The 26,588-nt window shown below is 35.0% G+C and overlaps 2 protein-coding genes across 4 annotated transcripts in view; one reads left to right on the top strand and one right to left on the bottom strand.

Moving 5' to 3' along the window:
• Nucleotides 1-582: 582 nt before the first annotated feature.
• LOC138692034 (zinc finger protein 235-like) lies at nucleotides 583-20,465 on the bottom strand. Of its 3 annotated transcripts, none has more exons than XM_069814856.1 (5): nucleotides 20,140-20,465; nucleotides 18,215-18,316; nucleotides 16,869-17,006; nucleotides 11,817-11,899; nucleotides 583-1,013 (listed from the first exon to the last, which is right to left on the bottom strand). In XM_069814856.1, exons 2-5 carry the CDS (start codon nucleotides 18,305-18,307, stop codon nucleotides 941-943), a joined length of 387 nt encoding a protein of 128 aa, XP_069670957.1. In that variant the 5' UTR covers nucleotides 18,308-18,316; nucleotides 20,140-20,465; the 3' UTR covers nucleotides 583-940. The 3 variants fall into 3 exon arrangements, with proteins under 3 accessions (XP_069670957.1, XP_069670955.1, XP_069670956.1); XM_069814854.1 differs by lacking the exon at nucleotides 583-1,013 and adding an exon at nucleotides 5,750-7,981 and having other exon boundaries at nucleotides 20,140-20,463; XM_069814855.1 differs by lacking the exons at nucleotides 583-1,013; nucleotides 20,140-20,465 and adding exons at nucleotides 5,750-7,981; nucleotides 19,153-20,086.
• The window catches only part of LOC138692035 (zinc finger and BTB domain-containing protein 49-like), a 61,598-nt gene continuing 54,391 nt past the window's right edge, over nucleotides 19,382-26,588 (top strand). The window contains exon 1 of the mRNA XM_069814861.1: nucleotides 19,382-19,488. The gene's annotated coding sequence lies outside the window, so the exon portion shown is untranslated. The remainder of the gene's footprint in view (nucleotides 19,489-26,588) is intronic.

The raw sequence follows: 26,588 nt of genomic DNA, 5'->3' as shown, positions 1-26,588 counted from the left end.
TTATAGAGAAATGAAAAACGCATGGCGACAGGAAAAACACGCAAGAATTAACACGGGGAAAGAACAGATGGGTCTAGCATAGTGGATATTAAATTTCTGGAGTTTAAGGAACACAATACTTGAAATGTATATTTTTTTTTTATTTTATTGGGTTATTTTACGACGCTGTATCAACATCTAGGTTATTTAGCGTCTGAATGAAATGAAGGTGATAATGCTGGTGAAATGAGTCCGGGGTCCAGCACCGAAAGTTACCCAGCATTTGCTCGTATTGGGTTGAGGGAAAACCCCGGAAAAAACCTCAACCAGGTAACTTGCCCCGACCGGGATTCGAACCCGGGCCACCTGGTTTCGCAGCCAGACGCGCTGACCGTTGCTCCACAAGTGTGGACTGAAATGTATAGATGCAATAGGAGCATTATCCACTTTTTTTTTTTTTTTCAAATTAAGTTAGTGTTGCTACCATATTCTGCAAGTAAACCTTCATCGTCTGGCGGTTGTATATTGCGTCAAAAATGACATTATCCCCATTAGAATACATACCAATTATAGCGAATTTTTACACAAGGGACACTATCCATGCAGCACTTTACTGCTAAAGGTACATTAACCTCTTCACCAATAGGAGACATGAATGGAGTCACATGTTGTCAACAACAAAGGTGATTGCAAGAGCATCACTGTGATAAGTTTCAACTCCTTTGAGTGTGAGTTTTATTATAATTGTGTTCATTTTTAGTCATTAAAATAAATTAAAACAGTGCAAATGGAACAAAATCCAACACCTGTACCTGTGGGAGGGGTAACAAGGAAAATATCGAAGACTCCTGGACAGTGAAGCGTGAGCCAAGGAAGTATGGTAAGTTTTAGTGGCTTATTCATAGTAGTTACGTTGTTGTTTAAAACAAAATAAAAACCACACGGATTTCAATACTAATATTTACTGAACACAAATTAAGGTGACCATTTTCGTGTTACTCCATTTTATACACAATGTTACTTTGAGGATCCACCTGTAAGCCAGGGAAAACCTGCAGTAACTTAGGACTTCCTATAATCACCAAAGACAACAGTATAAAGAAAGATTAAAAGGAAAATACTGATAATCTTCAAAATAATTATTATGAAGCAGACTGGCGAAATGACGAGGAGCTAAAATTGTTCAAGTTCATCATTGATGCAGGTCAAGATCAAAATATGGGCCAAGATGATGGATGCCATGTGTGAAGCTACTAGAGATTCTCCAGTTTTTAGCAATTTAATATTTTTTGTTAAAATCTTGTATGCAGTTTTGAAATGCAAATTCATTTCTTTTTATAATAAAACCATTTTTTTTCAAAAGGTACATTATCCATAATTTTCATTCAAAGGGGACATTATCCATTTTAAAATATTACTATTCATTTACTTCTAATGATTTTTATAACTACAACCTATGGGTATAAACGTTTTCATTAAATTTTAATGAGTTAGTGAAATGAAATCAGGAATTGCACAAGTATTTGTGCAATTATCAGTTTTTTTTTTTCATTTCTGTAATTTTTTACAAGTGGATAATGTCCCTTCTACATGTATATCCCTCATTTATTCCCATTCTACAAGACACGATACATATTATACAATCTTGATAATGAGAGAACAAGGAAAGCATTTATTGAAGAATCAATGCTAAACCTGAATGTAGGAACAGCGAAATTTAAATGAAAAAAAAATGAAGAAGGTAGGAAAAATTTTATATATAATAAAGACGGAATGGGAAGAGAAAACTATGCTAAAAGTAAATACGAGGTGTATTCAAGGTCTAAGGTCTCCGATTTTCCCTAAAAATTTGACACTTGTCACTTCTTAAAGTAATCTCCCTGCAGAAGTACGTATTTTTCACAATGTCGATGCTGCAAAAGCTTTTTAGAGGTCTGTTTTGATAACTGGAAAGTTGCTGATGCAACAGCGGCGCCACTGGATTTTTTTTTTATTTTAGTAGGTTATTTTACGACGCTTTATCAACATCTTAGGTTATTTAGCATCTGAATGAGATGAAGGTGATAATGCCGGTGAAATGAGTCCGGGGTCCAGCACAGAAAGTTACCCAGCATTTGCTCATATTGGGTTGAGGGAAAACCCCGGAAAAAACCTCAACCAGGTAACTTGCCCCGACCGGGAATCGAACCCGGGCCACCTGGTTTCGCGGCTAGGCGTGCTAACCGTTACTCCACAGGTGTGGACGCGGCGCCACTGGAGAATGTGCGACCGTACAGTGTCCTTCACTGTTACAAAGAGCCAAAAATTGCTAGGAGCCAGGTCAGGTGAGTAGGGAGCTTGAGCAACTACTTCAAAGTTGTTTCCACGAAGAAACTGTTGCATTATATTTTCAAGTCTTCATTCAGGATTGTATGCACAGATCCCCGGAAATGCCAACTTTTGAGGCGATATATTCCACAGTGAACTGGCGATCCTCCAGAACGAGTTTCTGCACTCGCATAATCACGTCAGATAGGCTGGTGCGAGGCCGACATACATACATAAATGTCTCGCACAATGAATTTCAATAGCTGTCACGCCACTCAAATGGAGAAAACGAATGATTACACGCTGTTCCTGTAACGAGAACGTCGCCATTTGAAGTATCAGAATTTCTGCTATCATCTCTCTGTCACGCATTCACAAAGAGTGCCCGCGACTTTTAAGCCAAACCACACGTTTCTATCTGCTCCCAGTTCCGAGAAAAAAATCGGAGACCTTAGAACTTGAACCCATCTAGCATATACAGGGACATCATTTTATTTTTACTTCAATTTTTATTGTAGTTGAGTTTTTGAATGTACTTCACTCCCACCCCCTCTACTAGTAAGCTTCCAACTGTTTTCCTCACAGAACCAAGCGTATACAGTCAAAGTCTCCTTAAGGTCGTAGTAAACACAAACAGTATTGAGTTAGTGAGTATAGTACGTTCTAGAAAAATGTTCGCGTTTTCCAGTGACGAAAGAGTTTTCAATATTGAATCATATTTTCGCACAGGTACTGTCGTCCATTTGCCTACGTCACCCGCAACTGTTTAAAGAACTTAATTAAAGTAATTAACTGTCACGTGATTTCCCCCCTTTCTACGATCCTGCGACATAACCACTTGGACGGAAGTAGATAGCATGTCTGAGTAGGCCTAATGTTATCTGTGCGGGTCGGACAAAAGTGAAGATTGAATTTACAGTACATAGGGTACTCTTTTATATAATAGGTATAGAATTATTTCAACATGAGTTAGGCCTACTAGTACGAAGAACGAAACTGCTAATTGGGATTAGATGCAATAGTCTATAGTGCGATAATATGCACAAAAGAACTGAAGCCTGTATAGAAATGAACGGCCACCATTTTCAAAAATGTCTTTAAATATCCACATTATGATTACTTTTCAATTTAACTTCATTCTCTATATTGTACGCTAATGTGCTGTAGGCAGTATAATATACACTGCATAATGAATACATCCGAATGGATAGCTCAATTCGTGAGTAAAAACACTTATTGTTAATACTGTACTGTATTTTGATTAAACAAAAACCTAATGATAATTATCAAACTCAGAATTACGATGTTTCCTAGTTTACGTAAATGGATAAACTACTTTTCTTCCCTCCTATGCTTAGTAAAGTGATTTGTTTGTATTTTACGCCAGTATCATCGAACTTCAATCGTGGAAGGGGGTAGCAAACGGTGTTTCCGACTATGAACTATTAATCCAAAGGTATAGCCAGGTTAATATTAAAAATGTTAGTAAAAATAAAATGATGTCTCTGTATTAATAAGCATTAGTTATATAACGTAAAATAGGCAATCGTTTACAAACAACAAAGATATAACAGTTGATATCGTATAGGAAATATTTAAGGTGAGTTTTTGGAAAACAGTAATATGAAAGAACTATCATTATATGATATATAAATTGTATATAATTTTATAACAATAAACATACACAGATATAAAGACACATACATACAATTACCATAACTCATTAGAAAAGATACTGCATAAGAATAAATTCTCAACTGTATTCTGACTTATGTAACGTTTAAAACGCCTTTCTGTACAACTTGACAAAACGATATACCCTCTGAAAGTTTTTTTCTTGCACTTCTTTCACAAAAATTAAGAGTTTGAAACTCTTATGAGAAATACTCATTTGAGTTTAGAAAATACAATGTACACACGTAAACGTTTTCTTGCATAACCTGATCATCAAAAATATTTTTCCACAAATATTACATACTAGCTGAAAGCACCCGGCATTGCCCGGGTTTTCCTTTTTGGTTCTTGACTTAAGATGTCTGCAACTCAAGTACAGAAAACCAAAACGAATTGCTGTCTTTACTAAGCTTTCCTGGTCTCTAAAGATGAATCTTTATATATAGTCCTTATACGAATTAATGACCTTCATAGCCAAAACGCCTGCCAAGATTAACACAATTTCAAACAGCTGAAGATCAGTCAGCAAAAAGAAAAGATGGCATCATGTGCCTTACTGTTTTTGCTTTTAATTAAGTTTGTCTTGTAGTTTAGCTAAATAAAAACATCCCCTCAGTCCCATTACATTTGTTTAGCAGTGACTCAATGTTCTACATTGATCTAAAGCTGTGATGACACACAAATTTAATCTAATTTCCTATCTACGTGTGCTTTCGCTTGACGTTTAAAGACAGGTGACGATAAATATAGAATTCTCTTGTTTCCAGTCTAAACCTTTTAGAGTATCGTGTTGAGTTAAAATTTACCTCTTTACCGGTCGTATCAAAGAATCAATATATAAGTAAAAAATAAGTATAAAATAGGATTGGAGAATTTTATACCCCTTGTCCACTTTATGCTCGCTTATGTCATACCCGGTTTTTTAACTACGACTTGAAAAACTATGTCTTATAAATATAATATAATACGGTATATTAATTATGCCATTCTTACTTTATGCATAGAATACAGAATAATCTCGGAATACATTATTTTTTTCTTTGAGAATAATAATTTGAGACAGGCGTATTTTAAAATTTAACAGATTGTTCTTTCCAGTAGACTTAACATACATATTACTATACATTCGCGTTATAACAATACAGATACAATTTAGCAATAACACACATTCGGACATGAATAACAATATTTTAAAAGACATATATTTTACAATTAATACACTGTTATTTTCAGTTACCTTACGTACGTACCTTCACATAATTTTGTGGTAAATTTATTTGAGATAGCATAAATAAAGTACTACAGATATATTATTTATGTAATAAAACTCCCATTATGTCGGTTAAAATAAAATAACGTATCTAAAATAATAGATATAACTTAGAAATAACACATGAACTATAATATTTTGAAGGACATAAATTTTAGAATTAGTACACCATTATTTTCAGTGAGCTTGCATACGTACATTCACATAATTTTATGCTAACTTAGTTTGAAGGCGGCATAAATAAAATAATACAGATATATTATGTAGTAAAACCCCATTTATGTGGGGTTAAAATAAAATAACGTATCTAAAATAATGTAAATAAATTAACAAAATAATAAAAAAAATCAGTTGACCTCAGGTTCGCATCCGTCCCACCCTACACCAAAGCCTTTCACTGAATCACTACACTACAGAGAGCTATGTAGTAAAGTAGTTGAATTTATATGTTATAAATACTTTCATGTTTGCTGCCTATTATGCTTGATTTTGAATACTCAGATATTAAACAAAAATGTGTTTTATGCAATATTATATTGTATATTTTCATGCGACATGACACAAAAGATAGTCTCTCATTTACATAATTTTAATTTAATGTTATTTTATTTAATGTTTCAGTAGCAATATGACAGCATTTACAACGGAGCAAAGATGCGCTTCACCACATTTCTCATTTGATTGGATGACGTTCAACTTATGTTACACATGCATGCTTGAACGTATGTCTTTCTAATTTTTATTGTTTTCAATAATTTAACGTTCAATTATAATGCAGCCTATGTTCTCCTCCAGGTTATGAAGGTTAAATGTGCAAACTTTGGCAACTATCGGTCTAAGCGTGAAGGTGTGCGTACATGGACTTTTGTACAATGTTTCAAAAAGACAGGGCATAATTTTAGATATGTATTCCTGATATGTAGACAATACAAAAAGTTCATTAAAACAAGCGTCCGGAAATGCTTGGTTTTCGAGTTATTGCCTTCAAAACAGTAATTTCACTGGAACGTTTTTCTTCCCGCAGGTAGGTGCCGTGACTAAATGTATTAACAGAGGACACTCTGACAGTTAATTCCAAGACGAAGGGTATATTGAGTGTTGTGTTTGACGTTGTACAGCGTAACATGTACCCAAATCAGAAGCTGACAGAACTGCAGTTCATGTACGGTAAGGCGGACGGCAATGGTGCGCTGGCTCGTCGTTTGTACCAGGAGAGGTACACTAATCGATGGATAGGTAGAGGTGGCCCAATTGCTTGGCCTCCACGCTCACCCGATTTTAACCCTATCGATTTCTACTTGTGAGGCCATTTAAAATCATTGGTGTATTCGTCTCCAGTGCCTGACATGGAAACCCTTTGGAATCCAGTTGTGGCAGGTTGTGAGAAAATACGAATACTCCTGGAATTTGGGATTGTGTTCGTAGGATCATACGGCATCGATGCGAGACCTGTATTCAAGCAGGAGATGGACATTTTGAACATCTGCTATAAAGACAACTACCTGCGGAAAAAAAACGTTCCGGTGAATATCATTCTTCCGAAGCCATAACTTGTAAACCCAGCATTTCCGGATACATGTTATAACGAACTTTTTTTTTGTCTACATACGAGGAACGCATACATGAATTATGCCCTCAATTTTTTAAGCACTCTGTATGTTATATTACATTTGTCATTTATCTCCAGAGTGCGTGCGTCTATGGGCTGCGAGTTTTCCGGATTGTGAAAAGCTTTTCCCACAATTATTACATTTGAAAGGTTTTTCTCCTGTGTGAGAACGTATGTGTACTTTTAAATGACCTGATTGCTTGAAACACTTGCCACAAGCATCGCATATGAATGGTTTCGCACCGCTGTGGGTACGTTTATGAACTATCAGATTTCCTCCATCAGAAAAACACTTACCACAGTGTTCGCATTTGAACGGTTTTTCGCCCGTATGCTTACGAGCATGCACTTTCAGCATTCGCAAATATAAGAAACTTAACCCACAAACATCGCATTTAAACTGTTTCTCTCTGGTATGAGTGCGTAAATGCACTTTGAGTTCATCTGAATCTGGAAAACTTTCCCCACAAAATCCGCACGTAAGAACCTTAAGATCCAAATGCTTACGCAAATGTATTCTGAGACTTTTACATAGTGAGAAAGAAACACCGCAGATAACGCATTTGAATGGTTTCTCACCCGTGTGTGCACGTTTATGACGCTTTAAATTTCCAGACATTGAGAATGTTTTTCCACAGATATCACAGTTATATGGCTTCTCGCCCGTGTGAGTGCGTATATGATCTCTAAGGTTGATCTTTTTTGAGAAACAATTCCCACAAATTTCGCATTTGAATGGCTTCTCCCCAGTGTGTACACGTGTATGAGCTTGAAGATTCCAAAAGTCCGAAAAAAATTTTCCACAGGTGTCACATTTATATGGCTTCTCGCCCGTGTGTTTACGCTTATGAACTTTTAAATTTCCCGACTTCGAGAAACTTTTCCCACAGATATCGCATTTCAAGTTCTTCTCTCGAACGTGTACCTCCAAATGTTTTTTGAGATTTCGGAGAGTCTTGAGGCTCCTGTCACATACATCACACTTAAATTGACTGGATGTGTGACACCCAGATTGTGACTGTGTGTCGTTGTTTGCTCCGAGTTCCTCATTCAAACATTCATATGCAGGATTCTCTGGCAAATAATTACCAATAAACGTGTGATTCACTTGGGGTGTCTCATTCCTATCAGATATCCGAATGCTGGAATAAAATAATGCCGTGAAAGCAAATTAACATACATGATTAACAAAAGTGTGAAATTATGGTTTATTTCAATGACGCTCAAAACTGCCGAGATTATATCAGCATCGCCGATGTGCTTTAATTCTGTCAGTAAATCTATCGCCTGTCGCACACTTAAATGCCATCGAAAGGGGTCGAACCCGCAACCTTGAGCACAGAAGGCAAGCGCTATACCGACTGCGCTACCCACACCGACATGATTAACAAAAGATATAGCAAATGACGGCAGACGTCACGAGGCGTTTCTAATCGACAAAAATTACTAAACAAAGAGTGTCTTAGCTGTTCCGAAGCAAAATGTCCAATACAAAAATGTCCAAAGGGCAAAATGTCCAAAGTTGCAAAATGTCCAAAAGAAAAATATCCAAAGTGCAAAATGTCCAAAGGGCAAAATGTCCAAAGTTGCAAAATGTCCAATACAAAAATGTCCAAAGGGCAAAATGTCCAAAGTTGCAAAATGTCCAAAAGAAAAATATCCAAAGTGCAAAATGTCCAAAGGGCAAAATGTCCAAAGTTGCAAAATGTCCAATACAAAAATGTCCAAAGGGCAAAATGTCCAAAGTTGCAAAATGTCCAAAAGAAAAATATCCAAAGTGCAAAATGTCCAAAGGGCAAAATGTCCAAAGTTGCAAAATGTCCAATACAAAAATGTCCAAAGGGCAAAATGTCCAAAAGAAAAATATCCAAAGTGCAAAATGTCCAAAGGGCAAAATGTCCAAAGTTGCAAAATGTCCAATACAAAAATGTTCAAAGTGCAAAATGTCCAAAGGGAAAAATGTCCAAAGGGCAAAATGTCCAATAGAAAAATGTCCAAAGTGAAAAATGTCCAAAGTGAAAAATGTCCAATACGAAAATGTCCAAAGTGAAAAATGTCCAGTACAAATATGTCCAAACCATAAATGTCCAAACTGAAAAATGTCAAATATAAAAATGTCCGAAGATAAATGTATTATTCTTTAGGTAATAATTAAAGATAGGAATTTACCCACAGAGACTATGTATGCATACAGCAGGTTGCAGAAGACGAAAGTAGGGGAAATACGACGTCAGCCTCACTCCACTTCTATTGGGTTATTTTCCGACGCTGTATCAACATCTAGGTTATTTGGCATCTGAATGAAATGAGGGTGATAATGCCGGTGAAATGAGTCCGAGGTCCAGCACCGAAAGTTACCGAGCATTTGCTTGTATTCGGTTGAGGGAAAACCCCGGAAAAAACCTCAACCAGGTAACTTGCTATTTGTACTTTACATTTTTGTGTTTGGACATTTTTGCTTCGGACATAGGACATTTTTGTGTTTGGACATTTTTGGTTTGGACATATTAATATTGGACATTTTTGTGTTTGGACATTTTTGCTACGGACATTTTCATTTGGACATTATGACTGTGGCTCCTCTTAGTGCTGTGTGTTCAACATCTTGGCCCTATCTCGCACAATGTCCTACAGTGGCCAGTGTCCCATATTGTACAGGTGTCCCATATTTAAGGCACAAAAACATAGTCCATATGAAATCAATACTGATGACCAAAAATCTTATATTTAAAACATTACCAGTATATTATAGACACCTCAAGATCTTATTTTACTTCCGTTCTTTTTCCTATTTGTATGTACATCACGTTGTACAATTATTGGAAGCAACAATCACTCTTTTATTAACATCAATGTCTTTAAAAACGTAACAAGGAAGCAAATAAATGTAAACTTCTAGCTGCTTCTTTCAGTTAAATTTAATTGTATTCCCAAACAACAGCTGTGTATGATTATTGGTATAATAATATTGTTGAGTTGTGTGTAGTATGTATGACGACATGATAAACCTTCCAAACCAATATGGTGAGTGTGTCCCATCCCCATGAAACAAAACACGTGTTGCATTTAGAAAAACAAAGCATTAATTAATTACTAGTTCATATAAAACACAGCCTTTGCACTTATCTCTTCCCAGTCTTTATCATTAATGTCCATTGAAATATTTTATTCATATAAATAAACTAATGGTTAACAATATATCATCATCATCAGTGGTATAAGACTAACATACTTTAGGTCAAAATGTAAAGTTTCAGATAATGATTTATATCTTCTAATCTGTTGCTCCTAGAACTATGAAATTTTGCTTATTAATTTATAATTGTGTGGCAAGGATCTGTGATTTTTTCATGTTTTTTATGCATAAATTTTTTTAATTAAAAAAATGCATTATTATACATATAAATTTTTTTTATGAAAAACTGGTTGATGAAAAAACTATAATTTTTTTTCTGCTTAATAGAACACAAATATAACATTGTGCAAAGGTTTTTCGTTATTCCTCTGGTTTACGATTTATAACATTTTAAATAAAAAATATTCGGATAACAAATCAGACTTCTTCGTATGTAAAAAAAAATAAGAGACCATATTTCACAATAACTTCGAATCTACTCAAAAATAAGATAGCATGCGAAGTTTCCTCCAGTTACCTCAAATGGTTCCTAAGAAAATGGTAAGTATTTAAAAATATAAGTTACAGGAAAATGCGACAAAGTAAACCTGTTTTCTAATTACATATTACAATTATAACAGGTCCCTAATATAAACAACTATTTACTTTCTTGGCTTACAAATTGACAATATTATATTAAACTACTTAATAAATATTCAAAATGCAAAAATATTACTATCCAAAATTAATAAATTGAAAGGAAATCAATGTAAAAATAACACTAAGTATTCACATGAATAATCCAAAGAATAACAATAAATCCCAGATGTGTTAAATTGGAAAATTTCGTATTAAAGAAATTACCCGCAAACTAAATTCAGAATGTTTTGCTATTGTATCTATGCTAGAGAAAGTAAATATCAATAACTTAAAAATAATATACTTTACATACTTACACTCGGTAATGAGTTTTCGAATATTCTGGGAAAATTCTACAGATAGTAACAATATATTCCTACTACAAAAAAGAATAATTAGAGTAGTAGGTGCCAAATCTAGGGAATCATGTTCAAAAAACTACAAATGCCCATGCCTTGTCAGTATATTTCTTCATCAATAATCTTTCTCGTATTTAATCGTGAAACTTTGTAACTAATTCAACAGTTCACAGCATAAATACGTGACAATAAATTACTTTCATAATCTATCAGTAAATCTGTCGTACTAGCAAAAAAACAGAAGATTATATGTCAGAAAAAAAGTCAAGTCTTCCTATGCATATAAAAAATCTAACTCAAACCATAAGATTAGTTAGGACCAAATTAAGTAACTACCTAAATTCTCACACCTTCTATTCTGTTGGTGCATTCATGACATTCAACAATGCTTGATAAATACTTCTGTCTTGTATTAAGTATTGATACTAAAACATTGTATTGTACTAGCAAACTATACTGTAAAACTCTTCCGTATATATTTCAACTAGACTGTGACTATAATTAAGACTTTATACTAATATTAAGATTCTTTTCATATGTTCCTTATTTTTGCTGTGAAGTGATACACGAATATCATGGAATGTAAACAAATACAATACAAAAAATCAATTTTCACAAAATTGAGATCAATAACAAACTGGATTTTCCAAATACAGTAACTCTCCTTTTTAATATTACTCAGAACTCCTGAATCAGTACATAATATAAATTTTAAATAGTTAAGTAGTTAATACTAATTTTGACAGTGTCTATTTTAATACCTATTTAGGCTTAATGTTTAATGCCTAAATGTCCTCAGCTTAATTCTCATTTATCTGAACAAGGGAGTTCAAGCACAAATGTAGACAAACACACCACACTCACCTATCTGTCAGGTTTTCATATTCCTCAGTCGTTACTTCAAGCTTATTCTCCTCTTTCGCTGCAACGAAGCCGAAAGTGTCTTCCTGAAAGTAATAAACATAGCAGAGGCAGGCATGCTTGGAACTCAGAACCACCGATAAACAGTTTAAATGATAAAACACACCGGTAACGAAATTTGATATTATATGCAAAACCTTCGTAAATCACATGTACAATGCAGAATGAGAGTTCATCTCAAGCATCCCGATACCTCTGTACTAGTGTGCCTCCTCACAGACTACGAAGTTCTTGGTTCAACTACTGTTGAGCAAAGAGATTTCTTTAATTAGTTATGCAGATTAATCTCGTTTACCATCATTCTGTTTTACTAAACAATTTATAAATATTCATCTACTACAGGGCATATCAAAAGTCTGGTAACACTTTTAATATTTTATTACACAAAAACTACTAATGATAGCACTTTCAAATACACGTCAGTTTAAAGTCAAACTCTCAAAGTTATGCAGCCGCTTAATTTTCAGCGATGAAGCGACATGCCATACAAGTGGGAAAATTAACAAGCACAACTATAGTGTTTGGGGTACACAGAAACCTCACAGAATCTTTGAACATGAGCGTGATTCACCAAAGGTGAATGTTTTCTGCACGTTGTCACAACAAAAACTGTACGGACCTTTCTTCTTCATTGAGGCTACTGTGACTGGACATTCATATCTGGACATGTTGGAGCAATGGTTGGTGCCTCAACTTAGACAAGATCCCGATGACGATTTCATCTTTCAGCAAGATGGGGCTCCGCCACATTTCCACAATGCAGTTCGTGCTTACCTGAATACGGAGATGTCTGATCGTTGAATAGGACGTGCTGGAGTAAGGGACAGATGTTTCATGACATGGCCACCAAGGTCACCTGATATGACTGCATGTGACTTTTTTTCTAGTGGGGTAACTAAAGGACCGTGTGTTTGTACCGCCTTTGCCACGTGATTTAGAGGAACTAAAAACCAGAATTCGAGAAGCTGCCGCCACGGTCACAGAGGATATGTTGAAAAGGGTATGGGAAGAGTTTGATTATCGTTTGGACATCTCGAGTCACTCGTGGTTCACACATAGGTGTAAACAGAATTTTGAGAGTTTGACTTTAAACTGACGTATGTTTCAAAGTGCTATCATTTGTAGTTTTTGTGTAATAAAATATTGAATGTGTTACCGGACTTTTGATATGCACTATATTAAGAACAGATCTAATTCCAGCGAATCTTTTTAAATACCTTTCCGGTTACGAAAACGATTAAAGTAAAATTAACTTCAATAACTGCCAAAGCGATCTCGTGTGTACAACTGTTTTGAAGCACTGAGTATGCGTAACGTGTTGATTTTAGAACTTAAAAAATTAAGGCGGGCCTTTTTTTTTTTCTGGAACTGAACACATCTTGCGGTATTATGACACTAATATCACTAAAAGTAACAGTAATAATATTTTACACTTTTCTACTCAACTCCTTACCAAGTTAAATCAAAGGAAATATTTTTTAGTAGGTTATATTCCTCGGTTACGAGAGAAGTTTCATATGATAATCTTATTGAATTTGGTATTCCCAAGAAACTAGTTCGATTAATTAAAATGTGTCTCAGTGAAATGTACAGCAGAATTCGTATAGGTCATTTTCTGTCAGATGCGTTTCCAATTCACTGTGGGCTAAAGCTAGGAGATGCACTATCACCTTTACTTTTTAACTTTCCTCCAGAGTATGCCATTAGGAAAGTTCAGGATAACAGAGAGGGTTTGGAATTCAACGGGTTACATCAGCTTCTTGTCTATGCGGATGACGTGAATATGTCAGGAGAAAATCCACAAACGATTAGGGAAAACACGGGAATTTTACTGGAAGCAAGTAAAGAGATAGGTTTGGAAGTAAATCCCGAAAAGACAAAGTATATGATTATGTCTCGTGACAAGAATACTGTACGAAATGGAAATATAAAAATTGGAGATTTATCTTTTGAAGAGGTGGAGAAGTTCAAATATCTTGGAGCAACAGGAACAAATATAAATGATACTCGGGAGGAAATTAAAAACAGAACAAATATGGGATATGCCTGTTATTATTCGGTTCAGAAGCTTTTCTCATCCAGTATGCTGTCAAAAAATCTGAATTTATAAAACAATTATACTACCGGTTGTTCTGTATGGTTGTGAAACTTGGACTCTGACTTTGAGAGAGGAACATAGCTTAAGGGTGTTTGAGAATAAGGTGCTTAGGAAAATATTTGAGGCTAAGAGGGATGAAGTTACAGGATAATGGAGAAAGTTACACAACACAGAACTGCACGCATTGTATTCTTCACTTGACATAATTAGGAACACTAAATCCAGACATCTGAGATGGGCAGGACATGTAGCACATATGAGAGAATCCAGAAATGCATATAGAGTGTTAGTTGGGAGGCCGGAGGGAAAAAGACCTTTAGGGAGGCCGAGACGTATATGGGAAGATAATATTAAAATGGATTTGAGGAAGGCGGGATATGATGATAGAGACTGGATTAATCTTGCTCAGGATAGGGACCAATGGCGGGCTTATGTGAGGGCGGCAATGTACTTCTGGGTTCCTTAAAAGCCAGTAAGTAAGTAAGGTTATATTACGATGCTTTATCAACAGCTTAGGTTATTTAGCGTCTGAATGAGATGAAGGTGATAATACTGGTGAAATGAGTCCGGAGTCCAGCACCGAAAGTTACCCAGCATTTGCTCATATTGGGTTGAGGGAAAACCCTGGAAAAAGCCTCAACCAGATAACTTACTTCGACAGGGAATCGAACCCTAGTTTCGCGGCCAGATACGCTAACCGTTACTCTACAAGTGTGGACTCGAAGGAAATACAATACTACTTCGATACGGAACATGTCCACCTATATCAAAGCAAGTACTCAAATTCAGTCTAGCGGGAGAGTCAATGGAACAATGCCAGCAGGTGGCAGGCTTCCAGTTGCCACACAGGCACATTCAACAGCACATAACCTTGCTGAAGGCACTGCAGTAATTTTAATACACAAATTAAAATTAATCGCTAAACTGGACAATTACCACGGTCACTTTGAACTGTGCCATTACGTTTACCGCCAAATTTAACTAAATACACAATGTCACCAACATAAGAATATGACGTTGGTGTGTGGCGTAGTTGGCGGGAGAAATTTGTTTTCTCTCTCTCTCTCTCTCTGCCTCCTTCGTTCTGAACATTACTGAGAGATAGCACCAGTGTTAGCTACAAAGTGTATTTGCGCAAATATATTGCAAGTAGATTACGTGACTTATTACGTGGCTTAGGTGAGAGACTCGAGACAAAACAGTTTTGCTATATTTCTTTTTTTTTCTCCTCTCTCTGTCTACCTCCTTTGTTCTGAACATTATTGAGAGATAGCACCACTGTTAGGGACAATGTGTATGCGTAAATACTGCGAGTAAATTATGACTGGCTTAGATGAGAGGCTCGGGACAGAAACAGTTTTGCTGTAGCGCATGCGCGGACCTCTCATGCAGTGGGAGCATGATCCTTACTTGAATTTATTTTCGCGTGTACATTGCAGATTAATTAACTGAGATCCCTTCTTGCTCCGGTTACGAGTATAAGAAGGTTAGGTTTGGTTAGTTCAGGTTTTTATTAATCAAGTTCGCGCATGTGCAGACAGGTAATATGATCCTGTCGCGAGCTGCACGTGATAATTGATATGAGGTCGAGGAATGGGAGTAGGTTAGGTTAGGTTAGGTCAGGTTAGCTTAGCTTAGCTTAGCTTTGGTTACGTCAGCTTAGGCTAGCTTTGGTTAGGTGAGGTTAGGTTAGCTTTGTTAGGTTAGGTTAGCGTAGCTTAGCTTTGGTTAGGTTAGTTTAGGGATAGGGAAGTGACAGGAGATTTTAACACGAAGTTCATTTACATATTATGTAATATAAATGTTATCATTTGCATGTATTTGACGAAACTTTTTAATTTTAACATAAAATTTTATTTCATTCGTCCATGTAGTAGTTAAAATTATATAATATGACAGTTTTTGATTCGTAATATTGATAAACTATGATAGGCCTATAATGAAAGCAGTGAATAATTTCATGGTCCCTAATTTTTTTTTTTTTTTCGTAAAAGACTAGGTTTTTTTCTCTAGGCCAGAAATAAAACAGCAACGCGGTCATAATTACAAACTTTACGCTTTGGCGAACATTAACCGGAAATTTACTTTCGTCATTTTAATAATATTCCGTGAAACACACCTTTTTTTCCTGTTCATTTCCTTGTGATAACCTAGTTTATGATCTTACTACATCTGCATTTTCTTTTAATGCATTAAAAAAACCGCCGTTGTACTACAAAAAACCTTGAACTTGACAAATGGAGTGAATTATTTAAGAATATAGTAGCGAATTTGACAGGAGTGGATCAGGACAGCACGTTTGCACATCTCCTTTTTATGTTAGGTTAGGTTCTTTTCAAACTGAAATGACGAGTGAAACGTACAGTTAAAATTACTCTAACCTAACCTAACTTAACATAAAAAGGTTAGGTTAGGTTAGATTAGGTTAGATTAATTTTAACTGTCTTACGCTTCACTCGTCATTTTAGTTTGAAAAGAACCTAACATAAAAAGGAGATGTGCAAACGTGCTGTCCTGATCCACTCCTAATTTGACTATCACCATTTCGATTGTCTTTTGTTTGGCACGGCTCGGTATGGCCCAGTGACTAGTGGCTAGCAAGTAGTGTCGACTATCGATATTGGTCTGCCGTGGGTATTATCCAGTTGTTCCTTTCCAAATTAATAAATCGTGTATTTATGTTTTTCAACTTATTAACAGAAAAGTTTTTTTATAGACTTATCTGCTAGTATAACATCACGATGAACAAATTTTATGTCAGTGTTTGCTGCATACATACACATTACATGTCCTTCTGTGACTTCGGAGAAATATGGTCATTGTGAGTGAAGTTCTGTGTAGGTGTTGATGGCAGAACAAGTGAGCACAGAACTAAACAATCAATAGACTCCACTTACCTCAGATTCACACTTCACCACAGGAAATGTAAATGGCACCGGAGTTTCTTCAATTTTCACTTCTGCTGTGAGAGGGCAGCTGGGATCCTGGCTCTCCAACTTTATCTGGGAAATATGAGGAACTGGCAAGTTCTCTTCCTGCAGAACATAAAGACATTATAGGCCCAATATTGCGTATAAGAAATGACGCAGCACAGACTGGGAGTGGGTTTATTGGTACAAAGCAATATCTGCTTAATATACTGTGGCCAGTCTAGATGAAATATATACAGACGAGATTTACAATATAGTCTACTAGTACAACACATAGTTTTAGTATCAATTTCATGAAGTGTTATTGAATGTCATGAATTCACCTACAGAATAGAAGGCATGAGAAATTAGGTACTTCTTTAATTTGTCCCTAAATAATAATATGTTTTGAGTTTCATTTTTTATATCGATAGGGAGGCTATTAAACATTTTTACTGCCATATAATGCACTCCTTTTTGATAGCACGATAGACTTGCCAATGGTGTATGAAAGTCATTTTTTGACGTGTATTTATGCTATGAACTATTGAATTAGTTACAAAGTTTTCACGATTACATACGAGGAAGATTATTAATGAAAAGATATACTGACAAACCGTGGACATTATTTGTAGTTTTTTTAAATAGTCCTACACGATTCCCTAGATTTGGCACCTACTATTATTCTAATTACTCTTTTTTGTAATAGAAATATATTGTTACTATCTGTGGAATTTCCCCAGAATATTATTCCAAAACTCATTACCGAGTGGAAGTATGCGAAGTATATTGTTTTTAAGGTATTGATATTTACTATCTTTTGCATACATCTAATAGCAAAACAAGCTGAATTTAGTTTGGGGGTAATTTCTTTAATATGATTTTTCCAATTTAACACATTATCGATTTTTAAGCCAAGAAATATGGTTATTGTTGTTTCTAATAGGGATCTATTATTAATTATTGCACTAGAAATTTGCGACGTTGAATTTGGAAGGATTTAAATTGAATTATGTTGGTTTTGTTACAATTTAATACCAATTTATTGACTGAGAACCAGTCACATTATTAATCAGATATCGGTTTTGTACCAATAAACTCACTCCCAGTCTGTTTAATAACATATCAGTAATTTGGTTAGGTTAGGTATGATTCATTAGTGTCCATAGATTAAGGGAGATTATGAACTAAACATTTACTATGCAATGAGATCGGCCACAATGACTTACCGTACATAAATTTCATAACTATAATACTCTGGTAGTGTTTTTCTCCTCGCACAGTAATACATGACTGAATAGATGGATAGTAAAATAAATAGTAATTGGACTCACAGCTGATGAAGGATTTCCCTCTTCTAAGTCTGCGTCATCACATGGTCGTACACCCAATGAGACGAACTCGGGTTCCGTCTTTATCACATCCATTGATTAAAACTGAAAACAGTGTCAGATGTATGTTTGCAGCTGTCAACTGATGTATTTACCAGTGCATCTTAGATCACTGATAGTCTGAATTATAATATAATTTCAAAATACAATAACTGACTACATATTAATGCCTATTTCTGCTGTTACCGTTATTTCGACGCTAACAAACACAAGCACATTAGCAGAGCTTTATGAACTATGTATGATGTAATAAAACATCCTAAACGAGATGCAATGGCCGGTATCATTTCTTTCGTTCTGATGTTACAGTTACATTTGAATGCACATTACGTTTTATAAAACCGATGAATTCGTGACAGTGATGAAGGGGTTTATCAATATTAAGCAAATATTAAATCAATACGAAATATCAAAATGCCAATTTGCCGCTGTTGCTGTATGGTAGTCTGTCGTTTTTACAATACTTTTATCCACATGTATATAAGGCAGATGCAATGTATAACAGTGACAGGAACACTAGGAAGTACCCTATTATGGAAAGGTATGATGTCATGGGACCATTGTCTGATTTAAGTTTATTTATGGATTAGATGGGTTAAATGAGGGGATAGCTAAGTGACATTAAGCCGAGGTATGTTACAAGGTTAATGGTTTAGTTGAGGGGATTATTAAAGTGATATAAGGCCGAAGAATTGTATGACATCATACCTTTTCATCTTATCTTTAAAATTACCAAAAACTCTTCTCTTTTCTCTTTAATCGACATTTTTCCTCCCTTATTCTCCATTTCTTCTCACTTCCTACTACTGTCTACCAAGATCGTCATATCTCTACTATCTTCTCTGCACTTTTATATCAACTTATACATTTATTATACTTACCATATTGTAATCAATGAGAATCGATCCAGAAACCTTCCGCTTAGCAGTCTCTCATGAACCATTAGAACACAGCAACGTTGAAAACTTCGTCATTAAAATTCTGTACCAGACATTCCTTCGATAATGTATTTCAATCAATTTCAACTGTCGATAAAAGTTTATCGATTCATGTAATTCGGAAATTATTTCAATTTAAATTATACGAAGATATCCGTAGAGGTCACGTAGAGGTTATTAGTGTTTTATTACTTCAAAACATCCCACTGACAATTCAACAGTACAAATGGAGACAGCACAATTCAACAGTACGAATGAAGACAGCGAGATACATATAAGGTGAGTACTAAAATGACATATTATCTGTTAATTGTGTGTTAATGCTTCCTCTACCTGCAAAGACAGCATATATACGATACAGCACCCCCGCTACCTTCCCAGTATGTATTCGCTATAACCCTTCTATGTTATGCCTAAGCCGTCAAAAACCAACATGATGCATAATCAAGGTTATCAGAACTATCTACGAGATGTAAGAGCAATACAAAAGTGGTGTATGTGAACAGCTGACGACTTCTACGAAAGTACTATACGTCCACTCCAGTATTCTGCGTTTAAACAAATGGGGAATACGACTTACCAATTTTCTTTAGAAAGTGACAAGAAAAACAAAAATTAATTTTGTTGTTATCATCCTGTATGATTCTTAGGACGAAATAAAATACATACAGTACATTTCTATGTCAGGAGACAAAGAAACATGGGCTGAAAGAAAAGCAACATTTTTATTACAACCCCTGCACTTCGGTTGCACATACACTCATTACATTAATACAAGTTCTTCATATCTACTAACCACGTTACTTATTAACCATGCTTGGGGTTATGTCGCAAAACTGACGAGGTATTTTCATGTCAGTAGGATTACATTCTAATTTACGCATGCGCAATATTGTTCATTATAAAATGAAAGGCTTTCTTACGACTCACCTGTATATAATTTCACATAGGCTAATATATTCCTCGTTATCACTAATCACAGTTTTCTGCAATATGATTTTCAACTCCCAATTCACTGCATTATTTTTAATTTCTATTTCTTACAAGCGTATTTAAATAGTCGAAGACCACAGATTCTGCTTGTAGACAATAATAGTTTTGTTGAAGCATATTATGGATATAGATCTAGAGACATGGAACGAGATAATTTCAATATCACAATTAAAATTATAATACGAAACAGAATGAAAAATAATTAAAAATGAGTAAGATAAAACCAGTTAGCTCTATCACTGGAGATAAAACTCAATAGTATTATCAAGGAGCAGTGTTCAAAATCCCACTTCCTGGCAGGGTTGCCAGATTGTGAGGGAAGCCGATATGCGAGCAACTTGATCATACGTCTAAAGCTTCACACTTTTCAAGTAACTTGAATTCAAGTCATGTGATTTTAAGTAACCTGAATTCAAGTCGCAGTTCAGACATATTCAAGTTATTTTTTTTTCTAGTAGGATAAAATGGCGTCGATGGAAGTTGTGCAATTAGAAATTTCTGTAGTAGCTAGCCTCCGTGCCAGGGAAATGATAAATATATTTAAAAAAATGAAAGACGCGTTATTCAGTATGGGTTAGGAATTAGATTAATAAGAGAAATACATAACCATTGACTATTACAAATAGAATAAGTGAAAACTTCAAGCAGATTTAATAATTCTTATCGCAAATGTAATAAAATATAAGCAAATTGAAAATGATTATCTTGAAGCTGTTACAGTTCCCAAAAAAAAAAATCTATCAGCCACATTGAACTATGCCAGTTTCGACAGATAAATGTCATCCCTTCAAACAACACTCTTCTTAGGGCCGAATTCATAGTCAACACTTATCGTAAGGAAACACTTAAGCAGTTGCTTATAATAATTTCCAATTCATAAATCCCACTAAAGTGAACATTTATTAAAATAAGGTAGCTTGTCAGCTTACTCAAGTGTTTCCTCATATGCATTGTAATCAGGTGATTCGGTATACAATAGATGATGATTATGATTTAATTTAATTTATTGTGTTCTGTAATTAAAATGAAAATTAGTTTCGGCAAGCAAAAGATATATAGAGATATGGAAAACCCTTTAGAGATGTATAATGATCAACAATATAAGAGGAGATACCGTTTCGACAAGAACACTGTTGTGAATATTCTGGTGTCTCTCATTTCAATTCACAATACAACCATGAGGCTTACCGATTTCGCCACTGCTGAAAGTACTGGTTGCTTTGAGATTTTATGATACAGCAGCATTTCAGGTAGATTTAAGTAACATTTTTTTTCGAAAAGTATTCACGTCCCAACAAAGTGTTACTTGCATTTTTGTTTGTATTCTACCCACGGAATAAGCTGTTAAAATTTGCGTAATTATATCATTTCCACTTTGTTTAGCATAAAAATAACTGAAAAATAAATTAAAATGATTTACTTACAGGAATATTTCCGGAGTTTGCATTAAACTCAACTGCAAATTTGTTCCATGTCAATTTCTTCTTTTGGAGAGAACAATTCTTATCATTTTTTTTTTTTTTTTACTTTCGATGATATCTACATATTTCATAACTAGTTATCTTAGCTCACTTCTTTCTTTTCTGTAAAATGCTTTCTGGACATTTTGTATAATTTTTAGCTCTATAATATATTTTACTTGTGTATTTGTGTATGACAATAATGCCGACTTAATAATTTGAAGGCGCTGGAAAACAATTGAATGTAGGAAAGCGCTCACGTCTAGCCATGTTGCCATATTTCTTTCGATGTCAAGGGAATGCTCACACAGTCTAATAGATATATTAGACTGTGATGCTCAGGGCATATGAATGAGTAGCGTCTCTGCAATACGATCTGAAATAAGTGCTAAGGAAATGCTCATTACTTAAGTGTTTCCTCATTTTATAAGTGACGACTATGAATTCGACCCTTAATCCCTTTTATCTTCCTCACTTCTTCTCTATCTGCAGTATAATGGTTTTTAATTGTCTTTCATATTTTCTCATCTGTGTCCACGTTAAAATCTCTGCTGTTCAATTCTTCAATGAACTCTTCCTTCCTTGGCAGCTTCCTTTGCATTTCTGTTAAGAAACTTTGCAGTTTCTATAATCCAAAGACCTTCGTGATTTTTATACAACTTCAGAAACTCAAATATTTGGTCATTATTACACTTACAGTACTATAGGCACCGTGCATGGGTCTCGAAATCGTACTGGGGCGCCGCGCAGTGTCTCAATTCCTAATTAACTACAGGCTCGCAGTCATTCACTAGTCATGTGTGATATAGAAATTACATGCGGCTTTCTGTCGATAAAAAGTTGTAATATTAGTAAGAATGGGTTCATTGATTCATAGTGTTCTACCAAAGGGCAGGTCTTTCACTGCAAACCCAGCAATCTCCAGTCTTTAATTATTTTAGAGACTCAGTGGAAAGTTCAGTACTGCTAGAGGAGTGTAAAAATGTAACTACAAAGTTCCTGAAATATCAGTGAAGTTGTTTGGCATTTAAATCAGATTTCAGACCATTGAATGACGGTGAACAGTCATATTACGAAAACATTGATATACTTATATTTGATGTCATGACGTGTGTAATATTTGTGTGTATAATGTCTCTATAAATTACGTATTTTAATGTGATTTAATTCTAAAAGTAGTCTTAATTACACTTCCTGAATGGGCGACTGCAAATTCTCTAAAACACAACACAAAATGAACAATATAATCAACATACTACCTCTGATTGAGGTTCTGGCTGATATGTACATCTGTTATCAGGCTGTACATCTCACTTGACGATGTGTCAGAGGAAGAACAATATTGTTTGTATGCATATGAAGTCTGACTAGAGTAATTTGTAGCTAGTCGGCAATATATGCAATGGAAGGGAAAAGGAACTGGCCACTCTACCCCATGATATTCTGGTCTAGTTGTCTCATAAGTGGTGCCTTGTTGGTATCACTTATGAGGTTCAGACTTCTCTTTAGACAGGTGAATAAACAACAAGATCAACATGCGGAAGCAGTTCAATTGATAGTTCGTGTAAAATGTTATACTGTATATTTTAATTCGCTGAATGCACCTTTCAACATGAATTCGAACACTGGCAACGCTGTAAGTAGTTTCGACTTCTTCAGCTGTTAATTTACCATCGTGCAGATACGGTGGAGTAACAACAATGATCCCTTTATCGGAGAGGTTTGTTATTATTACGGGAAAACCTGACTTCACCACCACCTTCTAATAATCCGCAATCAGTTGTTATGAATGTGTCACTCGATCTGCCACGGTAGCATTTAGATTTGAAGGCCACCATATGATCCACATTGGGTGGCTGTTCCACTTCTGAACAATTAATTGTCACTCTATATTTTTCAATGTTGCAGACATAGTTTCCTGAATACTTTCTCTGCTAGGCCAAAACCAAAAATTACAGTAACCATTGTGGATGTCAACAGCATTAAAGTGGCGGTAAAAATACATTATAATTATAATTGTACGATTAACTCCGAACATCACCCTCATAGCAGAATACGACAATCCAGTTTTCATTTTAATTGGAAAATATGAGTAGACGATTTTCTTTACTAATCTTACTCTTGGACAGAATTTTTCGAAAGCTTTGAAATTCACTAATAAAAATGGCAAAAATAATATATATGGTCTACATCTTGGGGCGTTTCGACTATCTATGATAGCTATTTTTGAGTTAAATGATAGAATTGGAAATATTTCTTATGCTTCTACGGGTATGATTGTGTTTCAATTGGCAGCAATTTTAACAATATATTCCAAACCACAAATGTCACTCCCATTAAGTCTGTTAGTTCTGTCTCATATTTTATTGTAGAATAATTTCGGAAACCTTGCATTTCATTAAACATATAATCTGTTCCTGAACGCTTGTCATAACATTTGTGTCTTCAGTTCGGCATGTAATGGAATAGACACTTGAGTAGGCAATCCACACAATTCAATTGTGAAATAAAAAAACAAAATCACTAAGAATGGTTTCATTTACTTCTGCCTGTATGGCTACTTCATTTTTGAGCATTCGCCTTCCATAAAACTTAAATTTTCATCTTTTCTTCTTCTTTATGAATCTCCTTCGTACCTTTCCAGAGCTAGTTGAGATGAGGCAGTCTTTTTCTTGTAATCTTTTATAAAAATACTGGGAACGGTGTGCTAGTTTTGGGGGTGTTCTGATCTCGTTCCCAATAAAATGAATACCGCAAATTCTTGCTGCGGGTGTTGGTTTCCAAGGTGAACCATCAGCACTTGAAATCAAGAATTAAATATCGATATGAATACCTATATTTAAAAATAAGTATATTATTATTTATTGTTGCTAATATTACACATAATATATGTGTAAAGAACTTAGTAATTATGTACTTTTTGAAATTTAAATGATAAATTCCTGTCGTTGTTAACTTAATGGTTATTTATAAGCATAATACTATATGCATTCTATTTTTTATATCAGGCCTAGTATATAATAATACTATGGTTACAAGCAGTGTAGCCTTATTTACTTTCGTCTGCGTACTATATGGATCCACAATTAGCGTCAGTTTTCTGTTTTGGGAATGAATAAAAACAATATCGGTTGGTGTGTTCCTAAAAGCATTACTACACTCAAGAACACAGCAACTTGCATTACCTTTCCGCTTTTTAGGATCATCCATATTTCTAATCATTTAACCTGAGATGTTAAGTATATTCATACGCTTCAAGCATAACTCTATCGCTGTTGTCCCGCAGTTAGTAACAACAGTCGCCACCAGAGGAGCTTGCACGGTGCCTATAGTTTCCTATTCTACATCATACATCTTGATTACATAACTTTTAACACTAGGCCTATATCACACGGAATATGTTGTATATTATGCCTTTCTCGTGTTAAATTTTACCGTGCTTGGTTAACATGTTTCAGCACCAACCAGTTCTGAAGATGGCCCATAACAGGCTGAAACATGTTAACCAGGGAGGCCTACGGGAAATATATATATATACTCGTGCTAGCCGTACCCGTGCGCTCCGCTGTACCTGTTAGAAATAAATATAAAGTAATTACATAATTAAAATAGGACGTTTCATCCAGGGAACATTCGTGTTTGATAGAAGATAAATCGTTTAATATGTTACTTAATTTAAATTGTACTTAAATAATTACAATGCGGTCATTTTGGTCCAGAGACCACTCATTTGGTGCAATGACAATTCCTTTAACATGTTTCTTAATTGTTATTACATGCAACCATAGTTTAATGAAGATTGACATATTTAGTTTTAATGTGTATACTTTATATTACTTGCTATATGTTTCCATTGAATTATGGTGATAACTTAACTTTAACCCTTGTTTTCTACGTCTTCAGTAAATGGCGCTTGACCCACCATGGTTCTGAACCCTTCAAATAACTTAAATAGTGATACAGCATATACATTGATATGTAATTATATTTCTTTCTTTCGAAAATTAATGTAAGAATTCACGATCTCCTATGTACCATTGACATGGAATGAATAAATGTGTTTCATCTTCCTACTCAAAAATTTTGTATTTTGCACATACGAGTTACTGCAGGAACAACAACGCTATAATCTGAGGTGGCGATGAAAATGTATTGTATTGTTATTTTAAAAGTCTTGTATATCCTTAAATATCAGTCCTATCAAAATTTTGCATAGGATAAAACTTATCGGAAATTATTTTCAAAGAAACTTTTGTTATGTAACATGTTTCATTAAAATTAATAATAAGGGAGATATTTCGATTTATTTAATTCAGGCCCACTTATAACCCGCCTTTTAAATAAAGTATTTTGAATGCCATATAGCTTAAAATCTAAGTTACAACGAACTTAATTTATATTCCAATTTTCATATAAATCGGTTCAGCCATTATCGCGTGAAAAGGTAACAAACATCCAGACAGGCATACAAACAAAAATTCAAAAAAGTGATTTTTGGTTTCAGCAGGATTAATTATACATGTTGACACCAATAATTTTTGGAAAATCGAAAATTACCATAAACATTTCGGTTACAGGTATCATCTGTAAATTTAACGGTCTTAAAACAGCTGTTACTTGACTTCAAGTCAACTTGAAACATAGTTTTTTTTTTTCTTCCATACTACAGACAAGTTACGGACCGGATCAGCAAGATACTACAACGACACAACGTGGAGACAATCTTCACTCCTACTAGGCAGACTCGTAATTGCTTTCATCAACTGGAGTGTACAGAATCCCGTGTTCCTGTGGGTCAGTGTACATAGGTACAACAGAGCGTAGCTTCATGACCAGAATCACCGAGCATAGGAGGAACTGCCGTCTAGGTCACGTGGACAAGTCAGCCGTAGCCGAGCATGTTTATAACGATGGGGATCACAACAT

This window comes from Periplaneta americana, chromosome 16, assembly GCF_040183065.1.
Source record: "Periplaneta americana isolate PAMFEO1 chromosome 16, P.americana_PAMFEO1_priV1, whole genome shotgun sequence".
Lineage (NCBI taxonomy): Eukaryota > Metazoa > Arthropoda > Insecta > Blattodea > Blattidae > Periplaneta > Periplaneta americana.
Note: the sequence above shows the minus strand (reverse complement) of the source record. Positions and strands in the feature narration are given on the sequence as shown.